At 46.7% G+C, this 22,754-nt stretch overlaps 2 protein-coding genes across 5 annotated transcripts; one reads left to right on the plus strand and one right to left on the minus strand.

Annotated features, from left to right (window-relative positions):
• The first annotated feature begins 9,347 nt into the window (after positions 1–9,347).
• Mct1 (Monocarboxylate transporter 1) lies at positions 9,348–22,558 on the plus strand. 4 transcript variants are annotated; one of them, XM_033382369.1, is made up of 9 exons: positions 9,348–9,969; positions 15,359–15,884; positions 16,752–16,871; positions 17,032–17,648; positions 17,712–17,909; positions 17,987–18,112; positions 21,273–21,603; positions 21,667–21,867; positions 21,942–22,558. In XM_033382369.1, the coding sequence occupies exons 2-9, from the start codon at positions 15,662–15,664 to the stop codon at positions 22,112–22,114; spliced, it is 1,989 nt and encodes a 662-aa protein (XP_033238260.1). In that variant the 5' UTR covers positions 9,348–9,969; positions 15,359–15,661; the 3' UTR covers positions 22,115–22,558. The 4 variants fall into 4 exon arrangements, with proteins under 4 accessions (XP_033238260.1, XP_001355229.4, XP_033238261.1 ...); XM_001355193.4 differs by having other exon boundaries at positions 15,386–15,884; XM_033382370.1 differs by having other exon boundaries at positions 9,348–9,516; positions 15,386–15,884.
• FarO (Fatty acyl-CoA reductase in oenocytes) lies at positions 18,123–20,806 on the minus strand. The gene is made up of 6 exons (XM_001355194.4): positions 20,103–20,806; positions 19,708–19,817; positions 19,415–19,616; positions 18,976–19,344; positions 18,744–18,890; positions 18,123–18,672 (listed from the first exon to the last, which is right to left on the minus strand). The coding sequence occupies exons 1-6, from the start codon at positions 20,678–20,680 to the stop codon at positions 18,582–18,584; spliced, it is 1,497 nt and encodes a 498-aa protein (XP_001355230.2). The 5' UTR covers positions 20,681–20,806; the 3' UTR covers positions 18,123–18,581.
• Positions 22,559–22,754: the final 196 nt, after the last annotated feature.

Genomic DNA, 22,754 nt, shown 5'->3' on the forward strand with positions numbered 1-22,754 from the left:
GTCGAGCACCTTTGCCAAGGTTATTATTATGTTATCCAGATGTTTGCAACTCTCAGAAGGGCAGGGATGGATGTAGAAAGTTATTATCTCAGACGTATTTACAAAGAACATACACATCAGAATATTAAGGCTGGCTACTGTTAGGCTATAAAAGCTGGCTGCTAAGGAATTACTGTCCATAAGTCTTACATACATACATATGTATGTATGAAGAAATATGTATGTAGATATGCTCTGCATGGTCTCTGTTTTTGGTATCGCCGTTTGCAAAAGGGACGGATTATTTTTTAATGCGTGCACCTTTCATGAGAAAAGACACAACGTCGATATTAATTCCTGCAATCTATCATCATTCCACCTAATGGCCATTATTCTAGCTCTCTACACATCAAGTTTACAAAGGCGCCAATTAGGACCGACGGACGGACAAACGAATGTGGCTATATCGACTCGGGTATTGATGCTGGTCAAGAATCTATATGTATAATTTAAAAGGTTGGAAGCGTTTCCTTCTGGCTGTCACATACATGCATCTATAGTATAGATTCTAACGATTCTAATATACATATGTATGTACCGCTTTATTCTTTAAGTGCCGAGTAATCAAAAAAGGGCATTTGAAAACTGCGATTTTCGGTCTGATTTTTAATTTTCTGAAGCATGCATGCTTTTAGGCTGTATTGATGATAAAGGCAATTTAACTTCCCTGTAGTTGTGTAGTTGTATTGTGGTAGTTTGGATCGCTGGCTTTCAGGTTCGACGAAGGGTAAACATTTATTGAATCCGATATGCTATATAATCTTCTATGCTATAGAATTATTACACTATTTTCTTTGATTTGAGCGCTCATGGAAACCTTTTTACGAATTTGTTTATAAATTATTCAAAAAATGTATACAGGGAGCAATTACTTATTACGATGCAATTACTACACCGTCAAGTGGCCCGTCTGAAACCAGCAGAAGGCTGTTACGCGAGCATTCCGGAAAGATAGCTGTTAGACTAATATTCGAGGAAAATGAGCACTAAAGTTACTAAGAGAACTAGGCATGCATTCAAAATACATTTACCACTACAATTACAAATTACTAGAAAGGTGTGTAAGGATTAGTAATTTAATAAGAGAAAGAGAATTAGTGGTGGATATAATATGAGGGAATTATATTCCGAGCATAAGACCCTAAACGGTTCATGAAAGGAATAATTCGATCTACAAAGTGGAAGGAACAACGGTATACAAATTCTAGTAAGTCTAATAGGAATCGTGAAGTTTATCGGGAGGTTTACTAATAGCAGTCTAATAGAGTAAGATGGAAGTCTCACACCCGCATCCCAGTTAAGGCCCCGCAGAGCAAAGAGTAAAAAGTTTTTTTGTACTGATTCTATGTCCTGGTGTGGTCCTGGTGTACTTTGTACTGAGGGCACCATACACAGGAGCCGTATTTTAAGATCGGACGAAAAAGCGAGGTATAGAAGTCAACACCATGGCTGAAAGTTATTGAGATCGGATTGCAAGCGAGAATGAAATGAAATGTCCTTATACTGGACACAGAGTTTAAAATCATCCGCATACATAAGTACTCGAGAGTATGTTAATACCGACAGCAATACGTTAATAAAGAGTGTAAAGAGTAAGGGGCTGTAAAGCCATTTAGGGCTGCCCTGTGGTACTCCCAAAGAAACCTTTACTGGTAAGGAGAGGAAGTTTTGAAGAGGACTCTTTGAGACCTGGAACAAAGATAGCTAGAAATCCATCTCAGGAGGTTGGGCGGAAACCCTAAAAGGTCAAGTTTATGCGCTTAAAGGGAATGGGTTGCATGGGGATTTAATGCATTCGCCCATTACTAAAGTCGGTGTAAATGAAATCCGTCTGTAAGTTACCATGAAAGCCTTTAATAATGAAAGAGGTAAACTCTAGCATGTTCGTGGTGGTTGATCGCCGCCTTATAAATCCATGCTGAGTTGGAGATATAAGTGACTTGCAGAGATGTTGCAAGTGCGGAGTAAAAACTTTCTCAAACATTTTGGGAATAGCGGATAACTTTGCTATACCTCTATAATTTTTTGCATCAGACTTGCTACCATTTTTATGGAGAGGAATTATAAGCGATTCCTTCCAGATAGGGGGGAAGCAAGAAGAATCAATGGACAGGGTGAATAGTTTAAGCAAGGGTCCACACAGTGCCTCGGCGCAGTACCTGAGTACACAACCTGGAACCCCGTCTGGACCCGGTGAAAACACCGGCTTAACTAGTCGAAGATAATGAAGTTAAGAACATTCATTTAACAAGGGACTGAGAAAAACGTATCCTGCATCGAGAAAGGTAGTTCTTACCTATTACATGGCGAGAATGAGAGAATGAGTCTTGATTTTATGTTTTTTAGGCTGGATAACTCTTTGGTAAACCAAGGGGGGTTTTCCAGATCTAATCGGACAAGAAAGCGGGACACAAGAATCACAAAAAGTGAATTGTAAACAATTTTTGTGCCTTTTATGCCATCAGTGCACAAGTACAAAGCGGACCAATCAAAATCCCTAATGAGGTTATTAAGCATCGCACACTCGGCTTTACGAAAGCAGCGGACAGGTTGCCTACTCGACCGATCCAATACAGTTGGTCCTATATCTAGCGACACTTCGAAAGTAGGATGGTAGACGTCTTCAAGTATGGTGAGCGGAAGGGCCCCCTCCTTTCTAAAAGTTGTGTACCGACCTGCCAAAACCACGGAACTAAGAATGTCCGGCTTTAACCAGGTTTGATACAATCATACAATTCATTCAATCCCGGAAAAGAATGTTGAGCTTACTACATAAGCCTCTAACATTCTGATAGGTTACTAATAGAGAAGTTAGTTTTTTGGAAGGGTGGAAGCAGGACGGGAAGATGAGGAAGTTGAGGTTGAGGGTGGCACACTGGAATGATTTGTAAGAGTTATGGGGGGCCTATTCCTCTTCTTAGCCTTCACCACCAAATGCTCCGGCCAAAATTTGGCGGAGCAAATGGTGTCAAATTGAGTTGGGGAGATGCTTATCTTAAACGAGGCTATCTCCCTGGCATAGGAGAAGTTACATTTCTCCACCCTTAAACCCACGGCTTTTATTTTGCTTTGAACAACAGCAATTACATCATTAGATGTGAGGTCAGGGGTCAGCCGTGAAACAAAAACTTGTCGTTTTGGTGGGACTCCCACCAGTGGTTTAGGCACCACAGGCCTAGTACCTGTGTTGGCAATATCCGGAGATCCGGAACAGACAGGACAGCTAGCTAGCTGCGGACACCACGAGCACGGACGCTGCAGACGTACTTGGCTGCACGTTCTCCGAGGCGATGAATTCGGTTACCGAATCTGCATCGCCAGCAGCTGTCGTTGCCTTTGTAGTGGCAAAGACTCATTCAGTGGGAGACTCATTCAGCAGTTGCAGGCTGCAAAATTGAGACTCCATGGCTACGGCCAGCTCCTTAAAGCCCTGAGCCATTCAGCATTACAATTAGCCAATACCTCCTGCGGATTTTATTTCCGCTTATGCTCTCATGCTCCATTGCGTGCAGAAATTTTAGCGCTTGCATCGATCAAACTTAAACTATAAAAGTCAGTTGGATAAAAAACAGATACAACGAGGGGAACGTTGTGAGTTGCTGCGGAGACCGCAACTCTACATTTATACCAGATTCTTAGTCAGTATGGCTCTCATCCGGCAGACGGCGCGTACATTGATCGACAAAGAGTACGTGCGAGAGTGACAGAGAGTCAGTCAGAACTTGTCGTCGGGCACTAAGTAGCCACTGCCAATTGTTTTGTTCCTTTTGGTTAAAATAATGATCCGATCTGATCCAGATTCAGTATCCTGATAGATATGGTCCTCTACGATTCTGCATTTTCTGTTTTCTCGTATCTTTGAAATTGTGGATGCCACAGATTTTCGCCCCTTGTGGAGGCGGTAGTGGGCAATGCGAAGTTTTGAAATATTCTTGTAACAGTGACATATCCCAGAAGTCCGGATATAAAATGTCGAATATATATACTTTATGGGGTCGGAAGCGATTCCTTTTGGACGTTACACACATCCATTTTCACCACAAATCGAATATACCCCTATACTCATTTTGAGTATCGGATATAAAAATTATGGTATGAGACACCTATAGAAACCTGCCAGATGTTTGTTAAAATTATGCTGTGAAAATACGTTAAAACGTTTCCAAATTGGTATTCATCTTTTGGAGAATATTTTTAAAACCAATCAAACATTTTCAACCACCAAATTTCGTTTTTTCATGGTCAAATAGCAGTCTAGTCCAACACACTTTTGAGGCCATTTGCGGCTAAAGTTGTAACGACAACAAGCTGTTTATTATTTTGTGTTTAGTAATAAGCATGTGAAGGGGGTACCCTGGTACGCCCTTGAGCAGCGGCGTGTCTACATAAAAACGAAAAATCTGCAGGATTGCTAGGCTTAAAGCTAGCGTTTCTTTCTTTTTTTACAGTTACTATTTGCTTTGCAAGATGTCTGGAGAGAGACCAGCTGCCCCTCTGTTGGCAGGGGAAGGAAATGTCGAGGCGCAGCTTTCCTGTCAATCCCAGGTGCCACGCTTTGTTGGCAGAGGTTACCCAACCTGTTGCCATATCCAGATTTCGTAATGCCCCAAGCTCCAAAAGCATACATATGTATACATACATATGTACATATGTATGTATGTATCAGAGACTACCTCACGTTAGAGCGACACATGTGGTACACTGTCAAGGAAGCGCAAGGCGGCTCCATGGGTGACGATACTCAAATTTGTTAAGCTCCTCAGTGAACCTCAGGTTCACATTCCACGTGATTCAGGCGCGCACTTTTCTAGAGGAGGAGTGGAGGCAGTGGCAGAGCGGTAGAGTGGGCCATTGCAGTGTAAAAGCACACTATAAAAGCTCGAAAGCTTGTAGTCGGCGCTGCATTTCAAAACGGGACGTCGAGCTTTGTTGACTCTCTTGTTTTGTGTTGGTCCCAAGACGGGCCAAAACACAGCGTTTAATCCTGTCGCCGGTACCTGCGGTACCTGCGTGCGTGACGCCCTTCCGTTAAAAGTTAAACGGCGGCCCGCGGTCAATTTTCCACGGCTCGGGTTCAGTCCAAACTAAATTAGGGACAGTTTCAATTAATTACGCGAACAAATTCGATTTTCGAACTTGAGGAGGTATTGGTGCATAATAGCGCATAGGTTTCCGTATTCGTATCCGTATCCGTATCCGTGTGCCGTATCGAGCGTCCGTGACCTGCAGTTAAGGATCGATCCGTGCCGGGCGCATCACGTGGCACGTGCCAGTGAACTAGCGAAAAATGCAAGGGTAAGTTTTTTGTGGCCCGAGGGATGCCCGACACAGACACAGTTACAGCACGGCGTGGCACAGAGCCATGTAAGTTTGTGCATTGTACATTGATATACTCGTAACCACCTGTCATACACACACAGATACTGACTCGCACATACACTGTCGCGGACACGGGACACGGCACACGGCACGTGCAACAGCGAAACTACACTGAAGTCAACCGAGAAGCCGCCGATGCTGGCCATTTAGTTTCAATGAGTTCTCCCGCGCTGTCGTCGTCCGATCCACCTCTGGACCAGTCCCAGCATAACTCTTCTGATTGTAAGTAAACCATGATTCAGTCCCGAACAGGCCCAGGGGACAGGCTTTCATTATCCTGTGCATAATTGGCCCACAGATACCCACATACCCATAGACCACAGCACACACGTAGGCCCAGCTGCGGCCATGGGGGTGCACATCTGATGCATCTGACTCTGGCACTCAACAGGTGCTAGCCGCCCACTGGCCATGGCTGGCTTGAAATATTAATACGACACAAAGAGGACGAGACAAGTGCATGTTAAATAGAAGGCGGTAACAATGCAAACGGCCCGGCAGGGCTGGCACGGCTGGCAGGCCGGGCCACCTGCCCCAGAGCGACATCTAGGATGACCTGTCAGGGCCAACCCATCTCCTTCCCGCCCATTTGACTGGTGGCTGGTGGCTGGTGTCTGGTGGCTGGTGGGTCCCTGCACTTGGCGCTTTAACAAGTTCCTATAGCCAGCGTTTAGAATGCGCAATGGCAATGCGGCATGTTTCGTGCTGTCGCTGCAGTTGTTATTCTTGTTGTTGTTGTTGTCTTTAGGGCAACAGCAAAATGTCTACGCGCAGTATTTCCTTTGTTATTGCCAGACAATTTACGGCTGATTGATGACTGCCAATCTTTTTTGTCAGCTAATTTGCATGAATTTGCATGAATCTACACCCCATTAATATTACTGCGCTGTTCTTGGCAGTTGGCTTCTCCGCAATTCGCAAAGTTCCCTGAGAACTGGGCAATTAACAGCCAGGCCAGGAAAGGAATAGGAAAGGAAAGGAAGGGTGTAAATATTGATTGCTAGCGTAATGGAATCCTCATAGATATGCGTCGAGCAATGCCCATCGATAAAATAACGATCGATCCAGTAACTGCATCGATAGCCTCCATCCATCTATATCGATATATGAGGCAGTGCTTGAACCATTGAACCCCCTATAGGACATAGGATTTGCAATCGAAGTGCATTGAAATATGAAGCCAATGGGGATTCTATTTGAGTTCCGTTTCGAATTGAGGAAGGCAAGTGAATGCACCTATTAAAATAAAATCAGCAAGAGGTGTTTGACACCGATAAGAGGCTGCTAGGTCCCGTACCAGGCCAGCCAAAGCCAGATCAAATTACATTACACTCACGAACATAAACATGCACAACTTAATATTTTTTTGACTACGGATCGCTGAGCTATTGACCGCAATTCTTGTGGATGGAGGCGACAATAGCACCAGCTTATCGCCATCCAGAATCGTCGTAGTTGTCTTAGTCTAACACCCTCGTCGCCATCGCTGTCTCGCTGTCCCGCTGTCCCGCTGTCCCACTGTCCGACTGTCCCACTGTCCGAGTGCACAACACATTTTTGGTGAAGTCCAGTCAGGGAGCAGTCGCTGGAGCAGATTGCCCCTGCTAATCTTCGCTGTAAGATGAACAAACAATAACACAATCAATTCTGGAGCAACAACAGCCACGAAATGTTCTCACCGTGACCGGGCGCTATCATGGCGCTGGACGACGCCAGGGACTGAGACCAGAAAACTGGGAGGCTGTGAATCTTGAGACCTGAAACGGAGGATTGATGCTGGGGATACAGTTGGAGTTTAAAAATAGCACCATGCGTTTAAAAATAACCGAAACAACAGTAACCAAGTATCGACCGGAGAAGCAGGAGCACACTCTGTGCTCACTCGACCACATATCCCCAGATTTTTGCTGACAGCCAGTCCGCTTGGATTATGGACGACAAGTTGTTGGAGCCCGTTCAACAGCGGCAATAGCGGCACCACCATCCGAAGCAGCAATCTGGGGGCGGAACCAACCATCCTTCTACGTTAGCTCAAAGAAGTGCGGAGACGATCCATCTATCATTACGTGTCAAACTTGTTGTTGTCTCGTGCCAATTTGTTGAATGTTTTTGAATGACAGAAACGCTTTGAAAACAGAAAAATCTAGGTGTAAAGTCTGAGCCGGGATCCGGAACCCGCTTCTATCCCCTCCGCTCCTGAGCTAACCCACCCAAAGAGTTCCACTCCATTTACCCGGTTGTAGACTCGTCCAGCCGTAGCTATATCTCGTACTCTGCCTCAGGATCTGGCAACCATCTTATCAATTGAAAATGGGGCGCGGCAGGCCACCTTCGGGGGCTCTGAGCGGAATCGATTCCCTTGTCATTCCCTTATCACTCATTGAAATTGTCGTGCTTCGAGAATAGTAAATCGATTGGCGGAAGGGGTTTGATCCAGAGAGAAAAGAAAAGGCAAGTAATCTCCGCAAATCTTGATCGGATAACCTGTGACCGATCTGGTCACGATCGCACCTTGTCTGGGTTCTGATCAGGGGTCTCGTGTTGGGGTCTAGCTCGTCCCGAGTGCTGTGTATTTTTAGCATTAAATCCATTTCGGTGTTGGGCCAAGCTTTGTTTGCTCAGAAAATTATGCGATCGGTGCGAAGCTTGGCCAAGTCCAATTTCCATATTTGATGGTCAGTGAACAGTTGTTTAGGGCTGGGGTCCAGGGGGTGTACAGGGGGGCCCAGGGATCCAGGGATCCAATTCACTCAGCCTCTATAAAGAAACTTACATAGAGAAACATCGTTTTTTGTTGTCGCTTTCGCTTTGGACCTCAGATTTTCACCACTGTAGAGTGATAGGATGGGAAACTTCTGTTCTCTGTTCCACTGTGATCTGCAAAGAATGCAAGAAGATCGGGAAATCACTTTCACATCCCCACTACTTCTTTGTCCGACCGCAAAGTGTGTTTCCAACACTGTGGGCAGCACTTCTCCCGCAGATACAATTTAAACTTATTTAGCTTAATAATATTTTAGTTAGTCTCAGCAAAAGTTACTCTAAATGAGAATTGAACAACCGAAAGGGGCCTTGATTCAAAATATAGGATATTTCTAGATGTCCACAAAATGGAGTCGTACTATATATGTTCGTATGTATGTATGCATGTGAATTTCTAGTCTTTTAATAAACTTGGCAGAGGCCGTTTACGTCCAGTTAGGCTACGTGTGAGGAAGGGTATTATCGAACTCTATATGGTGTCTAGACCCTGATGTTCCTGGTGTTAGTATGCGTGATTTCGTTTTGCTCACAATGCGTATCGGATATATTTGTTAATTAAAATTTAACACTAAGCCCAGAAAGGCATAGGCATTCCAAGTTCGATCAGCCAGTGCCGTACTCCTCTTAGAAACACGGTGTATACATATGTATGTACATATGTACATGCATATGTATGAGGTGTTTGCTTCGGTACAACAATTAGAAATCACAAAAAGGGACAGCAACAATAATGGGAATGTAGAAAAGTTATAGAGCTGATAAGGTGTTTATAATTCGAATGCGGATTGAGTCCGATCACTGGCACTCCCGCACCCGCTACCTCTGCACCTTGTACCCCCCTTCGTCGTTCTCTTTCTGTCGCTCTCTTTTAGTCTCTCTATCTGTGGCTCATACGTCTCTCTGGGGTCGGTCGGTCGTTCGGTCGGACGGTCGGACGGTGGGGCTCTCGCTTTTTCCAGCAGAAGCTATTGATAAGAACCCGCTGAGAGCGTGTGGGAGAGCGAGCGGGTAAGAGAGCAAGCATTCGGAATGGTTTCAATGTTTTCTTCTGTGCTGCCGTTCCTCCGCTCCTCCGCTCCTCTGTTCCTCTGTTCCACTGTTCTTCCGCTCCACTGCTTCTTCCTATTCGCTTTTTTGCTCTTACACATTTCACATTTAATTTTATTTGGTCTCTCGCTGACAACGACATCGGTTGCGTCTCGTCGGCCTCTATGCACATGAATCGGATCGGATCGGATCGCATCGGATCGAACATAGGCCTAAGATGAGCCAAATCGTACACTCAGTAGACCAGTAACCATTGTCCAAGGCGAAAAGCTTGAAAGTACGAAAAGTGTAAGGAAAAGAAGCGCCAGCAAGACAGGACTTTCCCCACTTGCTCGCTAAAAAATCATCCAAAATCCTTGGGAAAAATCAATCAAAAGTGCATCGAGTGAAATTGATCAGATTGGACTGATCTAATGGCAATCTGATTGCAGTTGATTCGAGTGCAGTTCGTAATCTCTGTAGGACGGGACGTTCAAGCTGCAGCTGCAGCGGACAGAGCGCGAACGAAAATTGTCAACAAAGTCGTAAAACGATTTGCGCACAAAAAAACGCTAACAAAGCCAATATCAAATGATCGAATCGAACCCAGCATAAGTGCCCACTTCCAGCGAAAGGAAGCATTTAGCAACAGACAGAAATCAATAGTAACGGCACACGCATAGCCCTGGTAACAGTAACAGTAACAGTAACAGTAATAGTAACAGTAACAGAAATACCGTTAACAGTAACTGAAAGTGAGAGGTAAGTCATCAACGTTCACTGTTCACCATTCACCGTCCGGGTGGTAAGCAGAGCACTCTGCTAGCGGGCAGTTACATATGTTCTGAGCCATAGCTCTCATATCCACTCAGATCTACACGGACTTCCAAAAATTAAATATGCAATCGCTCTGGAAACCAAAACAAAAATAAAAACGAGACGAACCGAAGCGAAAAGAGCGCACTCTTTACTGAGACTATTTTTAAATGAATTCTCAACAGTTTGTTGGTATTTATTTTTTTTGTTTGGTTCGGTTTGCCTTTGCCTGCCTATAAACACACACTCTTATTAACACAAACACAGAACGAATGTGGGAGAGCCGAAAGTGCATATTCCCCTATGCATATTCCCCTCTCGCCATTCAGTCGGTCAACAGGTGGCCCATGCCCATGCCCATGCCCATGCCCATGCCCATGCCCATGCCCATGCCAGTGCAATCTTTGAAGGGGGGTCGGAGTGGGAGTTGGAGTGGAATCGATACCGACTTGTGTGAAGGTTGGCAGGGCTGTTGATCTTGGGGGGTGTGGAGATTGCTGGAAAGTGGAGCAAAATAATGATGGGAAAGACTAATATTCAAGAGATCGAGCCTACAGAAAAGAAATTCGAAAAATATAAGGAGCAAATAAATATGGGAACGTAGCTTTAATGAATTGTCCTCTAGCTTGACATAGAGCATATTTGAAAGCAAGGTTCCGAAGACAGAATTACGATAATTAGAAGGAAATACATACAAGCATATGTATGTAGTTTTTGACCAGAGGATTCAATTGTTGAATTGATCAGTATGAAATGGAGTTAAGATTCACCCGGAAAATTAAGAAAATAAACGGAAAAGAATATGCAAAGAAATTAAGAGGATTCAGTAGGAAATAAAAAGGGTGTAAAAAAGGGTAAAAAAACCACGTACTTCATTCCAAAACTGGGAATGTACAATATTGACGAGATGTGTTGCTAATAAATGTACTATGCATTGAACTAATTCAGGATAAGGGTCAAATAGAATTATCTGAAGAAAAGAGATGCGTAAAAACAGTGAAATCTTTGGAAGTGCAGGTCGGCGTCACTTAACATGTATCATACCTATGTAAGTGATTCCAGTCCATCTCATATCTACTGCGAACAGAGAAATCTGGTTAGTGGGTCAGTTGTTCTCCCTGTCCAAGGTCAACAGCCACCTCTGCCCCGGCGGAGGAGATTGATGGCAGGCTGTGGCCGGAGTGGGAAGCGAGCACAAAGTGAATCCAAGGCCAAAGCAATTAAAAATCTGTGACCGCAAAATCAGAAATTCATTTAGTGACAAGCAAAGTGAATTAATTCCGCGATAAACAAAGTGTGAACGAATAAGGAGGTTGTTCGGATGGACGGATGGACAGATGGACAGATGGACAGATGGACAGACGGACAGATGGACAGACGGACTGGGGTTGACTACTGGGAGAACTCCTAGCCGCGTTGGATTCTTCTAACAGGGATTAAAGACCAAGAACGGGCTCGTTGGGTACTAGAGGGTGACAGAAAACTGTCTCCTTCACCTTCTGGGACTTATTATTACAGAGGCTTTCCGCACTGGATGAACGAGCCGTAGGACGAGTGCAGAGTGCAGAGTGCAGAGTGCAGAGTGCACGCTTGCATGTTTTTGCTTCGTTTTATCCCCTTTCCCATGGCATGTTCCATGCAAGTGTGGCCCGTGTCTTTTTCTTTTTCTCTTTCTTTCTCTATTTCTCTTGCCATTTTTGGTGGCACCGAAAATTGCTTTATTTTTCTTCGGCTTCTGCTTCTGCTTCTGCTGGTGGTTCAACGACCCACATCAGCACCAGCCCCAGTCCGGACAAAAAAAAAAAAACACAAAAAAAACAAAAACAAGAAAAGCACCACCTCCCAAAGCGGCCGCACCACTTTATCGAATGTGTTCCGCAGCTGCTGATACTGCAATTTCATTAACTGCGCACAACATTTGGGCACTTATTACACGAGTATGTTTATGGGGAATATGAGGCAGTGCGCTCACTGCAGATAGGTCAAGGCAAAGTCCACGCCGCATAATGCAATCTGCACATGAATGAATGGGTGCATCGAAAGGGCATGTGTGTATGTACCTGTCTACTCGCAGAAAGGGACACCGAGCGGGCATGTGCATATCGGCGAAGTGGTGCTGTTATCGCCAATTGGGTGGCGACCTTGCACTGCCGAGCGTTGCAGGGCGTTGCCAGGCGCAGCTTGTCGCCCAGTGGGGCAACAGCTCAAGAGTGCAAGATAAACAAGTGCTAGTGGTTCGGCGGTGGTGGCATTGGATTAACCGGTTCATAGCCGATACACAACCAGATGTAAGCGCAGATCTAAAGCCGATTGAGATTCAATTCAGAGAGCGTCCATTTCAGATGTACATATGTACTTACATACGACATATGTACATCCATACGTATGTGCATATGTATGCATATGTGCAGGACGTGTCCTTAGTGCCCTTTTCTCAGTATTGTTAATCCAACTTTGAAGTTGGACGACAAGGAACTTATATACCTATCTATTTATGTACATATGTATGTACGTATAAATGGACTGTCTATTATTTCAAATACACCATGTCCAGACGATAGGTACACACATACATATGTGTGTACCCTTTTGAAGGGTATTAAATGCACCTAGAAACGGCTTCAACCCAATACCAGACGCATTCAAATCGTTTCCCTTATCTGCAGCTTTTATCAACCTTCCCCAACCATCCCCAACTATCCATTGAACGCCCACAGAAGCCACATAATGAAGTGCAGCCACAATCCGGCCGCACTCACAGAACCTGAATTCAAAGTCTATTTATTCACTGCTTGTTCGGATGATACGGCGTGGGCGGTACTCCGATCTATGTGTGGTCCGTTCCCGTTCCCGTTCCATTTCCAATTCCATTTCCCGCTTTCAGTTAACGTTGCGTATGCGCAACATTCGGCCGAGTCGATAGAGTCGAGATAGAAACAGAGATTGGGGGAGCCACTCAATGTCATGGTCAAAATTTGGTCAGCGATAATTCGCTGGGACGGTGGTCGCTGGATTCTGGGGTCGGGATCCGTAGGTAGAAGTTCAGGCGGCGTTTTTTGGTCTCTCGTTTTAGTTGATTCGATTTGATTTGTTTTGTTTTGTTTTAATTGCCCTGATTGCACAAAGCACAGCGCCGACGAGTGAATCATCCGGGCTGAAGCTGCTTTGCGTTTCCTGCTTTGGTTCTGGTTGCCATGCCACAGAGCCGGAGACGCCTCCGTTAGAGTTCTCTCTGCTCCATCTCCACGTCTCCACATTTCCATTGTTTCTAATCAATTTCGACTGAGTCTGGCTTTGTTCGGATGCCTGGATGCCTGGATGCCTGTACGCCTGGATGGCCATTATTCAGTACATACAATATAATGCTCGACTGCATATCGAGTGTGGGCTGATATGGGCATGGACACAGCTGAAACACAGCATTTGTTTTGTTCGGACTGCTCTGCTCCTCTCTGCATTATCATGTCAAAATTATCTTGCGGCATTGTTGCAACTTTTGCGCTTTGTTCTGGTCACTGGTCGAATCCCACAATAACAGCCCCATGGCCCCATGATTAAGCAGGCATATACATATGCTTATACCTACTTATGGTTATATCTATTTGTGCAAAAACAGAACAATAAAAAACAAAACAAAAACAAAAGCGAAAGCGAAAAACAAAACGACAGCGAGAACGAGAACGAGAATAATTCGCACCTTGGCGTGTTCTAATAGTCGTCTGTCGTGGCTCAGAATCTGAGTTTCTTTGCTTAGGCAAAATACCTTTCCCGGTTCTTATTTTAAGACTCGTTCGCGAACTTGCACCGCACAAATGAAAACTGTGCAGAGTGTTGAATTCGTCTCGAAACTTATCTCAGACGTGTTGGTCTGTATCCGAATCCCGTATCCCGTATCCCTTATCCCTTATCCAGGCACACTAGAATATCAATCGGGCTCATGTCAAATCATCTTTTCCGGCTCTCGAGCTCTCCAGCTCTCCAGCTCTCCTGCTGTATATGTATATGTACAAGCGTTCATACATACATACGCACGTACATCCGTACGTACGAAAGTTTTTAAACGCTCTGATTGCTGGGGGTCTAAATCGCACAGCTCGGCCCGATCATTCAGAGTCGGGTGTTTTCGAACTGAAGCTGATAAGCGAGATTCTGAGTTCTATAAATGATACCCTACCATCCATTCCCCCGGTCTCGTCTCACGCCAGAGACTGCGCCAGAGACTGCGGGAGGGAAAACAGTGATCAGCGGACAATGGAAATGTAAGCGGAATCTGCCAAAACACAGCCACAACATTGACAACGATGATAAGGGTAATGGAGATGGCAACGACGTGGGGCGTGGCGGGGCGTGTGCGATGGGGGCTGTCTAGGGGCAGGGATGACAGTTCAGAAGGTTTCTGACTGTGTGATAACTGCTTTGATTTGGTTTCGTTTAATTTGTTCGATTTGAGTTGCATTGCATTCCGTTTCTGGCGTCAATGTCTCCGCTTCCCCAGCGATTCACATTCATACTGTTGCCCGATACACAACCGATTCAGAACAGATCCAAATTGCATCTAAGGCTCTGCAGCTTAGTAATGGAGCGATTGAGATCTAGGCAATTAGCTTGGATCTGTTGCAAAATGGTTTCTAACCGGGTAGTCGAAACGGGGAATGGGGAAGCGCTTTAGATGGAAACTTAGGCTATAAGCAATATTCATACAATATTAAATTTCTCCATCTCCAAAAACGATCCACAACAACAGTGTATAGTGTATGGAGTATGTGTATTCTGCATGAGATGAATACACAATTAGATGTTTCTACGGGTTTTACGGCCCGGCTCAAAGATCTTAGACTTTCAAATCTTTTTGTAATTTGTAATAAATAGTACATATTACAGGAAGATTTGAAGATACATACATATTAAAGTTAATTTTTTCAAAGCTTTCCGAGCATTTTATCATTGAATTACCGTTAATTAACCGATCTAAAGATTTCACAATTATTATTGTTCTTTCTATGATCTATTCTCGGACATATGTACCTACGATTACACATGTGTACACATGTGTAAGCACATGAAAACATAGTATGTATGGTTTGTATGTACAGTGGTATGTAGGAACAATCTGTCTTGTGCCATTGACTAAGTTATTGTCTCGAAGGGTCAATGTATTTTGGCGGATCTCGCTGATAAGCATCATCAGCACTCAAAGACACAAACAACACACTCATCATCACGTGTTTTTCTGCCTTGCCATAGGCTGCTGGGGCGGTGGTGGGGCGGGGCGGCTAAGCCGATACTCGCCGATACTTGTACGAACATCGTACAACACTTTCTAACTCCAACATAGTTTACATTGATTTCCATACCATTTTAGCGGACACACCATGCGAAACTAGAAGAGAGCACGACACGGTAGCGACAGCGGCAGTGGCATCGGCAACGGCAGGACCAGCGCCATCGGTCACAGCAGCATCAACAGAAGTTGCAGCAGCGGCCGCAGCAGCAGCAACCGGAGAGGCAGATTTGTGGGTGGCACTGTACAGTACACTCATTTCCCGAGGCCTCGACCCGGCCCCCGATATCAGTAGGACTACGACTAGGAAGAGGAAGAGGCCCCTGCCTTTTCTGTATTTCTTTGAAAATCAAGAAAATGGTGCATGGACCACCCACCCGGAGAAAATCACAGCAGCCCCAGCAACACCAGGATCAGCCCCACTACCGGCAGAGCCAAAACCAGAGAGAACAGAAGGAGCAGCAGCACCATCAGCCCCACCAAAAACCATGTGAAATGGATCTGGAGCGAATGCCCACGCCGCCGGATGGTGGCTGGGGCTGGGTGGTGGTGTTTGCATCCTTCATGATTCACATTGTCAGTAAGTTCGAGTCCATTTAACGAATCTCCATTCCTTTCGAACTTTCCCTTGCACGGACTCTGGGTTTAGGGCTTTCGGTTACACCCGGAAGGTTTCTGCACACTTCATGGGCCATATTGCGCTCCGCTCCCCTTCAAAGGTGCCATAAATCAAACCCCCCCCGGAAACCTTGGAGTGTCCGCTGGCAACAGCGTCGGTAAAAGTAGTAAAGTGGGTTCTACTAATGCCCAATCGGCTACTAAGCATTTTCGTAGAGCTACCGGTGAGATTCGCCGGATCGGGGATCATAAATACTTGGGAAGCATTTACGCACCCTAATCGCTCGAAATTAGGATGGCCAGCCCGTGCAGATTAAGCCACGGTACACCTACAAGGTCCACGTCCACGTCCACTCCTGATACGCCTCGAATGTCGCCTGGCTGATTTGGAAGGGGAGGGAGGTAGTGAGTGAGTGAGTGAGCGAGAGTACAGTCGACACTTGAGGCATACAACTATCAATTGGGTGATAATTGTCGGCCAAGTGCCCGGCGACTGCCTCCCAGCCCCTCCCAGATACCAGATAATCTTATCGGCTCGTTTTTGTAATTGCCCAGACACGAGAATAGTTATCGATGTGGGGGCTAAAGTCGGGGGCCTGATAAATGTAGGGCCGTAATTAATTGTCCAGTTAAACTGATTTATGGGCTGCCGAGCGCTGCCAAAGAGCTCGTCCAAAGCGGCCAGTTCGAACCGGCGTAATCGAATTATTGAATTGTTGAGCAGCCTCGAGAAGCGTGTCCTTCCTTGGGGCTGGTCCAGAAATGATCACTTCTCACTACTTGTCTTGTCTTGTCTTCTCTTTTCTTTTCTTTTCTTTTCTTTCCACAGCCGATGGGATGACGTATTCTTTCGGAATTTTCTACAACGAGTTTCTCGACTACTTCAAAGAGGGCAAGGGTTACACTGCCTGGATAGCCTCAATCATGGTGGGCGTGACATTTTCATCAGGTAAGTGGCGTCTCCGGGTGGAACAGATTTGTATGGACTCTGTGAGCGTTCTTCAGATCATTCATAAATTGTCCGAATCGCTTTATGATTATTTCTGCATGATTCGAATCGTCTATTCTATATTTGGGTCCATTATTAAAACGTTCGTCGATTGTGGCAGGTCCCATCAGTTCTTCATTTGTCAATCGCTATGGGTGCCGGGCGGTGACCATAGCGGGGGCCATCCTGGCCGCCAGTTGCATCATAGTGAGCATGTTTGCCCAAAACGTCCTCACGCTGATCATTACGATTGGGTTTGGCACGGGGCTTGGCTTCGGCCTAATCTATCTGCCGGCCATTGTGAGCGTTACGCAGTATTTTGACTCCAAGCGCTCCCTGGCCACTGGCATCGCCGTGTGCGGTTCCGGCTTCGGCACCTTCGTGTTTGCCCCTCTTACGGAGTATCTGATCGGTAGCTATGGCTGGCGGGGGGCCATGCTGATCATCGGGGGCATCGTGCTGAATTGCATCATCTTTGGGGCGATGTTCCGGCCGCTGGAGCTGGAGGCGCCGCCGAAGACGCCCCCGAACACTCCCAGTACCCCGAAGCTGGGGAAGAAGTCTGCCATCATTGACGAGAACACGACGCCCGCCGAGCTGGAGCCGCTCAAGGTGGTGCCCACGGATCAGTACCTGCAGCTGCCCCAGCGCACGGATGTCCCAGCAGGTGGTGTGGCCACTGGCGGAAGTACCTTGTGTCGATCCAACAGCATGGGACACAATCTGAAGCCCAATCTGGTGGGTATCCTTTGTTGCAACCTAGAGACCCCCTGCTCAGTTCGGTGTGTTCTTCCCCCACAGAACAATAACTCGAACGGCGCCATCAATGGCCAGACCCCCCTAGCGCCCCCGACCCACACTACAGTGGTCGTGAAGAGCACCAGCAACGACGACATCGCCCGCAATTGCCACAGCCAGCTCCAGCTGACTCCGCTGCGCGATGCTCATCGGGAGCGAAGCGCCAGTGGAACCATGTACCGCGTGGATGCTCTCTATCAAGTGAGTATTCTCTTTCTATACGCTACTTGGGTCCGTCCGCAGGGAACAACTCCAACTTCTTGTTCGGTTCTCCTCAGGGCTCGCTGCACAATCTGCCGGAGTATGCCAGCTCGAGGAACGACCTCAACCGCTCCATGTCCGGATCAGGAGTGATCAAGCGATATGGTTCCTTACGCCAGAGTAATCAGATGGACCAGAGTCAGGTAGGTTACATTTAAATTTGTATTTTCTGTATTTCTCAAGGCAATTTATTGGACATTGGATATGGTAAGGTTTGGGTACCCTAGTGGGGATGGGACCCCTAAAATTTCCCTTTTCGGGAGAGCTATGTTTTTATCGTGTAAGCTTACGACCCAGCATCAGGGCTATGTAGGCTACTTCGAATAGGGTCACTAGACAGCTCAGCCCGAACACAATATTGTGCCAGACACCACTAGCAAGGTTACACGAAGTGCGGATCTTGGACTGCACTGCGTCCGGCGGGGGCATATCGATTGCTGGACTTAAGGGTATTCGCTGCATGATCTCGAACTGTCTCGGTCGTAGTAGATATGTATGTTTTATGCCTGTATGTATGTACATACATATGTAACAAACTGACATCAAAGTGAACTAAACTAAGGGGTACAAAAAAAAAGAGAAAAAAAAGAAATAGGTGGTTGCAGATCTGATCTAGAAGTGCTGCCCCAGATAGCTGGCCCAGATCCAGCGGACGAGTTTGTACAGCAGAATGAGGCGCAGGCCCTGGTAGATAATCGTCTTGCTGCATGGAGTGGTTAGACAGTGTCAGTGGGGGAGTACAGGGAATAAGAGGTAAGGAAAGGGAATACCTACATCGTGTGTATTCGCTGGGAGCGTGGCAGGGTGCACGGATCCTCCTTGAAGAGATGTGCCCGGATGCTGTAGAGCATTTGGCCACTTACGCGGATCACCAGACCATTGATATCCGGATCAGTGAAGGGGTTCAAATGGAAGTCGGTGCTAGACGATGTTGCATCGTAGAGGGAAGATCGTGATCAGCAGGAGTATCACCAGGAGTACAGCAGAGAGGTAGAAATGCCCTTACCCATGGTTCTCCTTCGATATTTCGTCTTTTTCCGTGACCCCAGGACTGTCGTAGTTGTTGAACATAAAGGGCTGCATCACCTCCAGGGTCTGGTAGGCCTTCCGCACAACGCCCATGAGCTGGGGTCGTTTTCCAAAGAGGCGCAGCAGTAGATCGATGAGGAGAGCAGGGAGAATCTGCTTAGTGAAGACAAGGAACTGGTAGACCCAGCGCCTATCCGTATAGTGACAGCCAGGCACCATCAGGCTCTTCTCGAAGGCGGCTTTCTTCCACAAGCCCAATGTGTCCATCTGCTCGGCAATTTGGGTGAAGGTGTGCGGAACGTGCGTGCAGGAGGATGACATGTACACGGGTATCTCCTTGGGCGGCCTGCAAAGGTTGCCAACCAACATGTTATCCAATCACGATCTAAGCAGCTTTCTGGCGGGATGGATCTTACCCTTTCTGGTACTTCTCCTGGCCTTTTTTTGTGTAAGAGAGCATACACTTAATGCCCACGTCTTGGGGTGTTATGTCAAGGCGCGTTTCCTTGCCCAGATATACGGTTTTCAATATGCCTGCTCCGACCAGAGCGAACAGACCCATGGCACCCATGAGCGAGGGGGAGAAACCAGGCGATGGATCATCGACCGCAAACAAAACTATGGGGACGATAAGGACGATAATTCAGGACGATAAGTCATGTAAGGACACAAGTCAGTCGATTTTTGACTGATCATGGACTATGCTCACCTATCGATGGACGGTAGATGATCAGCGGTAAGCGGCAGCGATAATCATTGACCAGGGACTCGGCCAAGTTCTTGGTGAACGTGTACGTGTTCGGAAAACCCACAATTAGCCTGCGGATCGAAAGAGATTAGGGAGAGAGTCAAGAATTGAAAAAAGTTCGAAAGAACAAGAGAAGAAGAGTGGGTATGTTAAGCAAAGGATGAGGGATCGACGGAATGTGGTTTGTAGAGGAGTACAGGATCAATCAGGGATCGGTTGGTAAGATCGATGGAGTATCAATTAAGATCCAGGCGACTTTGGTGAAGGATAAACAACGAATTCGTACACGACTAGTCGACAGAATTGATTGAGGTTCTGTCGAGGACATTATGATCATTTTGGAAGACTGTATTTACTTGCGGGTCAGCGCATTTAGCATTCCATCGTCTGGCACCTCTTCGATCACGCGCAGGCACAGCCGCCAGTCCATGGGCGAGGAATAGTACTTGGGCTCAACGAACTTCAGATATGGATTGCTGTAGAAGGTGGACACGTGGACGAAGACGCGCAGGTGCGCCAGAGTCTCGGCAAACTTGATGGCCTCGAAGGTGCCTCCAACGTTGAGTTGCAGGGCCACTCGCAGGGGCTCGTCGAAGCGCACGGTGGCCGCACAGTGGTAGACGAGCGAGACCTTCGACATTTGGGCAGCCATGGCCGGATCGATACCTAGTCCGGGCAGCAAGACGTCCCCGGGAACTGCCACCAGCTTGTCCAGCTCGTCGGGCTTCTCCTGGTGCAGCACATGGAAAATTGTGGCCTGGCGCAGCTTGACCAGTCGCTGCTCGGCACTCAGCTGGCGGCGGGGACGCAGCAGGACGTAGATGCGGCGCACATTGCAGGAGCGGAGCAGCTTCTCAATTAGCGCCTTGCCCACCACTCCTGAGCCGCCCGTCACAAATATCTCGCTATCCTCGTAAAAGTTTGCCAATGACATCGCCCCGACCAGGTACCAGGTGCCGTCGCGTCCAAAGCTTACGGCGCACTGATCACTTGCAGGTCCCGTGGATCGGTTTTGGATCCAGCCCGTGCCGCACTGCCACGCTATGGTCTGCTCTAGTTTGAATCATTCCGATCCGATCCGATCCGACGGGAACGTACATAAGTCGCCCTTCGAATATTCATTGGCTGTCGACATCATTTGACTAACATGAGCCGAGCCACTTACACTTAAAGCTAATATGCTAATGCGGCGTCGTCGTCGTCGTCGTCGTCGTCGTCGTCGTCGTCGGGCACATTCCGACTGCGACGTCACAGTGGACGAGGCGAGTGTGACCCCCACCCCAGATAATGATCTGTTGGCTGGTGGCCACAAAGAACTACGCGATCGGTTGTCGGTCGTCCGAAGACGCACCACCACCCATCGCCATGGGAATCGACTTCTTCCTAGGCCTATCCTTACCCCTAATTTCGATTTCGGACTAAAATATAGAATGTTCAGTATGGAATGCTTTTCACTTAAATTACTGCAAATTGTTAAGACAATCCAACTGATTTCCCATTAATATAATTCCGTCCATGCATTGCAGGAGAGCGCCAAATGCTGCGGCTGCATCACCTGCTCCACGGAGACCCGCGACACCTTTTCCGAAATGATGAACTTCTCGCTGCTTAAGGACATGATCTTTGTGATCTTCTCCGTGTCGAACTTCTGCACTAGCATTGGCTTTAACGTGCCCTACCTGTACATAGCCGCCTACTCTGAGGAGCTCGGCATTAGCAAGCAAAATAGCAGCTATTTGATCGCCACAATCGGCGTGGCCAACACCGTGGGCCGCATCATCCTCGGCTACGTGTCGGATAAGCCGTGGGTCAACCGGCTTCTCGTCTACAACGTCTGTCTTACGGCCTGCGGTTTCGGTGAGTGACAATTCATTCTACTTTGTCCTATTCTCACCGACTCATGCTCCTCCTGTCTTTCAGCCACTGCCATGGTGCCGCTCTGTAAGGACTTTAATTCGCTGGCAATGTACTGCGTCGTTTTTGGGTTCACGATTGGCGCCTATGTGGGCCTCACCTCGGTTATCCTAGTGGATTTGTTGGGGCTGGAGAAGCTGACCAATGCCTTTGGCCTGCTGCTGCTCTTCCAGGGCATTGCTAGCTTCATTGGTCCCCCCATAGGAGGTAAGTCTTTCCCTCGTGGATCGCTCATGGAAGCCCACTCACTGGATCATCTTCTTCTTTCTCTTCTTCTCTAGGCGGGATGTACGACCTGACGAACTCGTACTCTCCGGCCTTCCTCATGGCTGGCCTGATGATCGCCATCAGTGGTCTGGTCATGTTTGCCATTCCGCCGCTGCAACGCTATCAGGCAGATAAGGCCGACAACGCAGACCACAAAAATAATTCCGAGCACCTATCTCTAAGTTAGTTCCACCACTCGCTCCCACTTGAGCTGCGTTTTTTTTTGTTTTTTTTTATAAACTTTGTTAGATTTAGATGTATGTAGATCTAGGGCCAAGACAACTAGTATGCCATAGCTATTAAACTTGATTATTTATGTTTATGCAAATCGTACCGCCACCCTTCCACTTTTCCAGCCTTCAACCAATGCTTAGTCTGAACGCTCAGACTGTCGTTTTTCATCGCTTATTGAAAAGATATACGTATATATATATATATATGACAAATGTATAAGTAGGAATTGTTGTAGAGAAATTATTATTGTCCCACGAGCATCTATGAATGTATGTAGAACGTTGGTTTGTTTGCACGCAGTAGTATGCCAGTGTATACGATATTAAAGGAAGCTTTTGTACCACAGCAACAGAAATAGTGTCTGGATTCAATAATAATATGGGAAATTCATTTAAAATCTCAGTTGGAAGGTTGCATTTTCATATTATAGTTTGGAAGAAGATGCATTTCCTCTAGGACCTAGGTGAGTTAAGCAGTGCAAAGCAGTAAATAGCCGTACAAAGTAAGAGGCATACCGAAGACAATAATCACCGTTTTCGTTTAGTTTTTTGATTTCTATCTCCTTCGAAAGTGACCATCAAGCGCCCCATGCG

The sequence above is a fragment of the Drosophila pseudoobscura genome, chromosome X, assembly GCF_009870125.1.
Source record: "Drosophila pseudoobscura strain MV-25-SWS-2005 chromosome X, UCI_Dpse_MV25, whole genome shotgun sequence".
In the NCBI taxonomy this organism is placed as follows: Eukaryota; Metazoa; Arthropoda; class Insecta; order Diptera; family Drosophilidae; genus Drosophila; species Drosophila pseudoobscura.

Excerpts from the sequence above, each read along its gene's own strand:
- FarO (XM_001355194.4), bottom strand. The coding sequence starts at position 20,680 with ATGTCATTGGCAAACTTTTACGAGGATAGCGAGATATTTGTGACGGGC. Across the intron at positions 19,617-19,707 it reads CATCTACCGTCCATCGATAG|TTTTGTTTGCGGTCGATGAT; the intron begins GTGAGCATAGTC and ends TCGTCCCCATAG. Across the intron at positions 18,891-18,975 it reads ATATCGAAGGAGAACCATGG|CACCGACTTCCATTTGAACC; the intron begins GTAAGGGCATTT and ends AACATCGTCTAG.
- Mct1 (XM_033382369.1), top strand. The coding sequence starts at position 15,662 with ATGGTGCATGGACCACCCACCCGGAGAAAATCACAGCAGCCCCAGCAA. Across the intron at positions 15,885-16,751 it reads CTTCATGATTCACATTGTCA|CCGATGGGATGACGTATTCT; the intron begins GTAAGTTCGAGT and ends TTCTTTCCACAG. Across the intron at positions 21,868-21,941 it reads CATTGGTCCCCCCATAGGAG|GCGGGATGTACGACCTGACG; the intron begins GTAAGTCTTTCC and ends CTTCTTCTCTAG.